Source organism: Nannospalax galili, unplaced genomic scaffold (genome assembly GCF_000622305.1).
Source record: "Nannospalax galili isolate Female #2095 unplaced genomic scaffold, S.galili_v1.0 scaffold406, whole genome shotgun sequence".
NCBI classification, from domain to species: domain Eukaryota; kingdom Metazoa; phylum Chordata; class Mammalia; order Rodentia; family Spalacidae; genus Nannospalax; species Nannospalax galili.
Genome location: NW_008357033.1, coordinates 6,723,453 through 6,732,027, shown reverse-complemented (window position 1 = coordinate 6,732,027; position 8,575 = coordinate 6,723,453). Strand labels below are relative to the sequence as shown.

General features: G+C 40.5%; 1 protein-coding gene across 1 annotated transcript in view; it reads right to left on the bottom strand.

Moving 5' to 3' along the window:
* Positions 1-8,575, bottom strand: part of Pparg (peroxisome proliferator activated receptor gamma) — a 43,336-nt gene that overhangs the window by 19,328 nt on the left and 15,433 nt on the right. The window contains exon 2 of the mRNA XM_029557103.1: positions 2,390-2,840. Within this exon, the coding sequence (XP_029412963.1) occupies positions 2,390-2,840 (451 nt within the window). The remainder of the gene's footprint in view (positions 1-2,389; positions 2,841-8,575) is intronic.

Sequence of the window (8,575 nt, the reverse complement as noted above, 5' to 3'; positions counted from 1 at the left end):
ATATATACTATATATACACTATATATATTATATATCATATATATAGTAGAGTATATGAAATTGGGCAGGGGGTATGGGGGTTGCAGATAGGGGATAGGATCTAAATATACTGTATGAAGTTCACACACAAAAGCTGAATAACAAAAGAGAAAAAAAGTGGAATACTTTCTAGTCATTAAAACTGTGCTTCTAGGGTAGGGGGTGTAGATCAATGGTAGACATGTCTCAGGCCCTGCATTAAAAAAAAAGAAAAGCCAGGCGTGTTGCGGCACGCATTTAATCCCAGCACTTGGGAGGCAGAGGCAAAGGCAGAGGCAAGCGGATTTCTGTGAGTTCAAGGCCAGCCTCCTGGTCTACATAGTGAGTTCCAGGACAGCTGGGGCTACAGGGAGATCCTGTCTCAAAAAGACCAAAAAAAAAAGAAAATCCAACCAATCAACTCCAAAAAATGTTGCTTCAGATCTGAGGATGTGCCTCAGTGATAGATGCTTGCCTGGCCCTTGGTTCCATTCCCAACAGCATGAAGACAAAACAAAACAAAACAATTTTAAAGTGAGTTACAACTTGGCACTGATTAATCCTTGCCATACTGTTATCTCCTGTACCCCAGTCATTTGAAGTAGCTTTGCTTTGTACAGAATGAATCTAGGAATATGGACTCTGGGATCCCAGCTGCATCTTAAACTAGTCATGCTAGCTTGAGCAAGGCAGCATACCAGTGCTTCAGTTTCTTAATTTGTCAACAGGCATTTACCTTATGGGGCTATTGTGAAGATTAATGGAATGTGTGTGAAGTGCTCAGAACACTGCCTCTTTAGTGTTGGCTCTTAGTGTCCTTATTAATCACCACACACCTCACTTGAAAAATATTCTGATCTCTTGGGGCTGGAGAGATGGCTCAGCAGTTAAGAGTACTGGCTGTTCTTACAGAAGACCCAGGTTTGAATCTCAGCACCCACATGGCGGCTAACAACTGTCCATAACTCCAGTTCCAGGGGATCTGATGCCATCTTCTGACCTCCAAGAGCATTGCATAACACAGGTGCACTTACACACATGCAAGCAATACACTCATATACATAAAATTAAATAATTTAAAAAATTAAAAAACAACAAAAATATTCTGCTCTGAACTGCATGACAAAACTACCCATTGGATCATGTTCTTTACATGAAGCAATACTACGCTCTTAGATCTACAGAACCCCTTTCCCCTTACACAGATTGTTGCATAGTCCAGTCAGAAAGCTAACCTATAGTCAATTTGAGAACTCATAATTAAACAGCAAACTTTCTTTTGTTTTGAGATGGATTCTCACTATGTAGCCTAAGCTGGCCTCCAATTCAAGATCCTCTTGCCTCAGCGTCCTAAGTGCTGTGATTATAAGTGTGCACAGTCATACCTGGCTCAAAACAATTTATATAGATAGAGATGAAAGTAAAAATTTCTTCTACCCTAATTGGAAACATGAGAGAGGCTAATGAAAGGAACATTTGTTATAAAATGTGGCTTTTGGAATTGGTTAGCTAAATCATGTATTTGCAAGGCCAAAATTTCAATAAACTTCCAAGTAGTTCAGTTTATTTCTCTGTGGTATGTTCTTTGGTTCACACTGCATTCTTCTTTTTTTGGTCTTTTTGGGACAGGGTCTCCCTGTAGTCCCAGCTGACCTGAACTCACTATGTAGACCAGGCTGGCCTTGAACTCAGGCGATCCGCCTGCCTCTGCCTCTGAGTGCTGGGACTAAAGGTGTGTGCTACCATGCCTGGCAACACACTGCATTCTTAAAATGACCTCACAAAGGTACATAAGAGAATCCACAGAAGAATCCACATGAGAGAGAAGGTAGAGCCTAGCACATGCATATTCCTGATTCCTGATGCTGGGAGGCAATTTAGAGCAGTAACTTATTAATGGTGGGGTGGGAGCATAACTGGGCCAGGACCACTCAGTAGTGCCTGCTCTGTCTATGTGAGCATCGCCAAAGCTAAGTTATATGTGCAATTACTTAAATGGGCTAAAGACTGGATTGGCCTTCTGGGAAGGAAGGGGGTGAAGACAACAAAAAAGCACATGAAGAAAGAAAAGAGGGCATTTGTCTTTCATGATTGGATTTGGCTGGAAAGAGCAGTGTGATGGATAAAAGCAATGAGCCTGGGTCCCCCACAGCCTTCATTCAGCAAGCCTATGGTATTTGTTCTTGATCTGTGATACGGCAAGTGATGTGCTCATGGCATTGTGCCCTGACACTGTACATGCAAAGTACAGTCAGTATAGAGGAAAAAGGGACACAGATGAACACTCAGGAACTGTAAAAGATTTTTACCCATCCCATTCTACCACCACCCTACCCTTCTTTTCACACACACACAAAAAGATAAATCTTACCTCCACTGAGAATAATGACAGCTATAAATATGGCCAAGTCGCTGTCATCTAATTCCAGTGCATTGAACTTCACAGCAAACTCAAACTTGGGCTCCATAAAGTCACCAAAGGGCTTCCGTAGGCTCTTGAGGAACTCCCTGGTCATGAACCCTTGGCCCTCTGATATGAGAACCCCATCTTTATTCATCAGGGAGGCCAGCATTGTGTAGATGATCTCATGGACACCATACTTGAGCAGAGTTACTTGGTCATTCAAGTCAAGGTTTACAAAGCCGGGGATACTTTTGGCATACTCTGTGATCTCCTGCACGGCTTCCACGGAACGAAATTGGCACCCCTGGAAAATGCGAATGGCCACTTCTTTGCTCTGCTCCTGCAGGGGGGTGATGTGTTTGAACTTGATTTTATCTTCTCCCATCATTAAGGAATTCATGTCATAGATGACAAATGGCTGCAAACGAAAAGGGAAAAAGTGGCTGAGTTGGAGGTTTCTATTCACATTGAAGACAACCTTGACTCCCCAGACTGTTTTTATATGCATTTACTTTACTAAGTAAAACATCTAAAGTTGAAGAGACTTAATCATAAGAAAAGACTTATTCAGCCTCATTATCTTTTGTGACCAAAGCTGTTTTGTTCTCCTTTTCCTTCAATTTATGCTGTTAATACTTTACTTGTGACTAGTTAATTATTTTTAAAATGATAGAAAATCTGTTGTCTTTCTTGGCTTTCAAAGGCATACATGTTTAGTCTTCTTTTTACAAAAAATAATTTCAGCAAGTTAGAATTGAAAAGACCCACTTGAACATAAACTAATCTTGCAGTTTTAGATTAAATTTACTAAGATCACAAAGGAAACAGTGTGCATATAAAATACATTTCACTATAAAAAATCACTCAAAGTAGATTAAAAATACCAAGCCAAGAAAATGCCTATTTCTTTCTTTCTTTTTTTAATGCTCTGGACGCCATCTGTTTCAGAAAAGCAGATGTAGAAGGCCTGTGGGTAAACACTGCAAAGTGGTAAAATAAAAATGATTTTGAACTTTTTATTTTTTGTAATTTTGAGGACTGAACCTAGGGCCACATGCATACTAAGCAAGTGCTCTATCACTGAGCTGCATCCCCAGTCCTGGACTTAACTTTCAAAATGTCTGTTCTTAAGGATCAGCTAATTAATAAAATGAATGCACCAGTTATTCAGGTTTGCAACAACCTGCCTTCAAAAGCAAGTTGTGTTGGTCATACAATCCCCATCTATTTATAATTATGGTCACTGAAATTCTCAAGACTACACTGACCAGGAAGAGGTAGCATTTTACATTTACTACATGTACTTAAACCCTATAAAGAGCTAACCTCAATCTTCTTCAAACAATAAAATGTGTGACAGTACTAGAATACAAACTGAGGCTATCTGGTTCTGTGGTTAACTTAAAAAAAAGATTTATTTTTATTTACATGTATGAATATTTGCATGCATGTATATATGTGTACCACATTCACGCCTGGTGCCCATGGAGACCACAAAAGGGTGTTGGATCCCTTAGAGCTGGAGTTACAGATGGTGGGTGCTGGAAACCAAACCCAGGTTCTCTGTAAGAGCAGCAAGTGCTTTTAGCTTCTAGGTCATCTCTCCAGCCCCAGCTCTGTGGTTAACTATGTGACTTAGAGAAAGCAATTTATCCTCCCAAAGTCTCAAGTTTCTCAAGTGACAGAAGTGAATAAAATCAGGGATTTCTGTTTCTTCTGTGGAGGAGGTTCTAGTTGCATTTCTCAGGAGACTTGTATATGTGTTTGTGTGTATGGTGGTGGGGTGTGTCTGTGACACATGATCACAAATTCTCTGATGTACTAAAATTAATTTCTTTTGAGCAGAGGTTCTAAGAGTTCTTTCCTGAATGGCTATAGGAAGAGGCAAGAGGTTATATAAGTGGCTGTGGTAGCCAGCTTCAAGATATATTGGCCAGAGATTCCATTATGGACTCTTGCAGATTAGAGGTCTTGATTTTCACCAAAATATTGTTTGTTCTACACTTGAGGAAATAACATAATGAAGACTTTTAGATATTGAATGAATCCTCAAATGTACATGTTATATCAACACCACATACTTGGAGTTAGTCTATAAATACTTTTGTTACCCCCAAATTTACTTCAGTCATACTGTTCAGCAAACCTCCAAACAGGAGAGGTAAGGGCTCAAAAGCAGATTTGCCTGCTCGTTTTGATTCTTCAAGACAATTAGGAACAAACTGTGGTCACTGTTTCTCAGACATCCTGCTTCTGTTTCTCTCACTCCTTCAAAATTGGTATGGTAAAAGAAGAAAAAAGAAAGGTCAACCAGTTATGTCAGTTAAAATTTACTGTGTTCCCTTGGACGGTCAGATTCTAATCATGAGAAAAATTTGAATGAATAAAGATGCTTTTACAGAGCCCCTACTGCCTCTTCCTTTCTTGGTTCTCCAAACACTCTATAGTGTATTACAATTTATATTAACAAAATATGCCTTTCTTTCCTTTTTTTTTTTTTAAGACAAAGTCTCATCATGTACTCTGGCTGGCCTTGAACTTGATGTGTACCAGAGGATATTTTGAACTTCTGATCCTCTTAACCTCTACTTCCCAAGTGCTGGAATTACAGACATGCACTACCATACACACCTAGGTCGTGTTGTATGGAGCCTGAATCCAGGTCTTCATATATGCGAGGTAAATACTCTATCAACTGAGCTGCATCCCCAGTCCCTGAACTTTCTTTCCTGTTATGAGAATGATAGTGTGGACACCTGAAAGTACAACCAGACATGCAGGATTCCAGACAACATGAACCGAAAGACATCACCTTAGCTGGTCATGTGGCTCCCAGTACAGTACTGCCTAGAATGCTCAAGGCCCTGAGTTCCAAACCCAGGATGAAATGCAGACGGAAAAACAAGACAACAAACTACGTCTTCACACTTGGGAAGACTGCACCCACAATTGCCAACTTCAATTTTCAGTCATGTGGGTTCTTGGCACAGAGTTTATACATCAAATTCTTTCACCTCCGCATAAGCGATTTATCTGGAACTCTGCCCTGGTATATCACCCTTGTGACTCTTCCCCTTGACTTCCCCTGCCCCTCATATAAAGCCCCAGGTTCCTGTTTTTGAAACTCTAGGATAGCTGAGCATAGGGCATCAAATCCTGCTAATTTTCTCTCCCAATTTAACAACAATGTGACTTTAACCCCTTGGCAATCAATGTTGGTCAGGATATCCTGGCAGTAAACACTCAAGGACAGAGAAAGGAGTCAGCACCCCCACCATCATGCCAAACCAGTTCAGTTATGCTTTTTGTTGTTGTTGTTAAAAAAAAAAAAAAATCCCTTCAGCATTTCTGAAAAAGTGGTGAGCTGGCAGGCCTAGCATCCTGGGTATTACACATGTAAATGAACACCAGTGGAGTGTTCTGTTGTTGTTTTCTCTAAGATTATGCTGTTCTTATTGCTTTTTTGAAGTCTGCATGGATTCTTTCCACTTCTATGTGGATCTGTCACACTCCAGGAGTGATTCTCAGACCAGTAGTTCACAGTGCAAATGGTTGGCTTGTACATCACTGTCAATTGTCACTGTGACTTTCTTATCCCCCAAACCTACTGAGAAGGTGGTGACTTTTCTGCCTTATGGAGAGCTGAGCCCTTAATGCCCTGCATCATTAACAGCACTCTCTAGAGTTCAGTATTCCACATAAAATGTACTATACATCTGTGGTCACACTTTTGTATTTTGAATAAAGGTAAGTGAGGTCCTTTGCTTTGGGTTAGCTTGTACAGCATCGTTTGAGGACTGGCTCCTTATTTGAGGATCATGCCGTCTTCAAAATTTGACACGATTTTCTACTTCTAGTTCACAACCTGTTTATCCTTAGTAACGGCATCAAAAACTAGATAAGTATCCTTCCTTAGCAGGAAAGAAAATTACAACCATGATATACTCAGCAGCCTCTCTAGGTTTTGGGGGGGCCTGAAATTTAAACAATGTTGGGGGGGGGATCTTCTCTAAAACATGTAAATGATGAGAATAAAACTGTTTCCGAAAGAAACTGTGCATGGGAATCTCTGGTGTCCAAGTTTTGCTGGCTTCAGAAGGACATACCCTCCCCCCCTCTCCCTCCTTCCCTCCCTCCCTTCCTCCCTCCCTTCCTTCCTTCCTCTTCCTTTAGAACTTGAACTTGGGGCTTCACAAATGCTAATAATGTCCCCTTAGCACTGTGCTACATCCAAGGCCAAGTTTATTATTTTGAATGGAGAAATAGAGCAGTAGTATCTCTTAGCAATCAGTTGACATGAGCATCTTAATATCTGAGTTATGGAAGGGATTATATACAAGGCTCTAAGTTTACAGCTCCTTTTGAGTAATAAAAGCAAATTAAAGGAGATAAATCAACTAACACACCATAGATTATTCTGGGTGAATTTTTTTTTCACTTTGCCAGATGCATATCAATGTAGCAGCCAACTCTACCTTCTCATGAGCCATGTGATAATATCACAGAATTAAAGCTGGCTTAGGGGGCTTGAATGATGTTCAGCAGTTAAGAGCACCAGCAGCTCTTGCAGAGGGTCCAGGTTCAGTTCCCAACACCCACATGGCAGCTCACAACTGTCTGTAACTCCAGTTACAGGGGACCCAATGCCCTCTTCTGGCCTGTGCAGTTACTGTGTACACCTGGTGCACTTACATACATGCAAGCAAAAATACTCATATACATAAAATAAAAATAAAAAATTTAAAAATGTGGACGTTATCTCATGGGCCTCTCCTGCTATTTAGACTTCTCAAGGAAAAACACTTGAGTTCTTCGGGCCTATCTTTTTCATTTCGTTCCTGTCTTCCTTCGTGTGTTTCTTGGCTCTCATGTTAGATGTACACCTTGTCCTCTATAAACTACAATTAGTGAATGCTAACCTCACCTATGCTTGTTTGGTTTCCTGAACTTTCTTTTTGTTCCTGCTCCTGTGATTCCAGTTTTGCTCTTGTTGAAAACCATGGGCTTTGTAGAATTAAAAGGTTCTTCAGAAATCACGCATTGTTACTAAGTATGAAGAAACTGAAACTAAGGGATTTTCCAAAGTCAAACAGTTCTCTATAGCAAACCCTGCCCTAGAACTAGCACTCCCTCCTGACTGTCTCCATTCCAATACTTTTCCCATGACTTTTCCATTTCTTTTTCCCCTTTCAATAAAAGCACATTTCTGAAACGAACTAGGGATTTTAAACCAAAGCTCTTCTTATGCTGGGATCCTCAGGCACTGCCTTTTGAATGACTGTTTCCTAGAGTTGCCAGTTATGTGCTGTTTGTGATAGGAGTTAAGTTTGAAAGTCTGTCAGATGTATTCTGAATTCCCACGTGGCTTAGAGATTTAAGACAAACAAAGAAAACTTAGTAAGAATTATTCACACTCAAATGAACTAGCGCATAACCACAGCTCCTAAAAAATAATCTAATACCAGTCAAACAGTTACTCTGTGGATAAACAAGAGCATCGGCCAACTCAGTTCCACTATTAAAAGCAACAACCCAGTGCTTTCCTTCTTGACTATACTGAATATTATTATTACTTGGCGCTGGCAATGGAACCCAAGGCCTTGTATATGCTAGGCAAGTGTTCTACCATGGAGTTAACCCTAAACCCAAAATATTCTTTTCGCCTCTTTTCTAAAAGAACACTGTTGGTTCAGATCTGCCATATCTTTAGCTATTCCTGATGGCCCCATCCATAAAAGAACTTATTTTATTACTATTGATGGATGGATTAACAACCTCAGGGGCCTAACAGCAGTCTTGGAAATGACTCAACACTGTTCTCTGCTTTATTTCTACTAGAGGTCCTAAGCCTCTTTTCTCTGAGGGCTCCCTCAACCCTTTCCCAGGGGAGGAAATCCCAGCTCATTCAGGTTCTTCCAAAGATGAAGGGAAAAAACATTACATTTTGCTTAGCTGTAAGTGCAGGATTTAAAAAGATATCAGCCAGGCATGGTGGCACACGCCTTTAATCCCAGCACTTGAGAGGCAAAGGCAGGTGGATCTTTTTGAGTTCAAGGCCAGCCTGGTCCAGATAGTGAGTTCCAGGACAGCTGGGGCTACAAGGAGACCCTGTCTCAAAAAAAAGATAGCTATCTTTCCCATGCTTTGAATTAG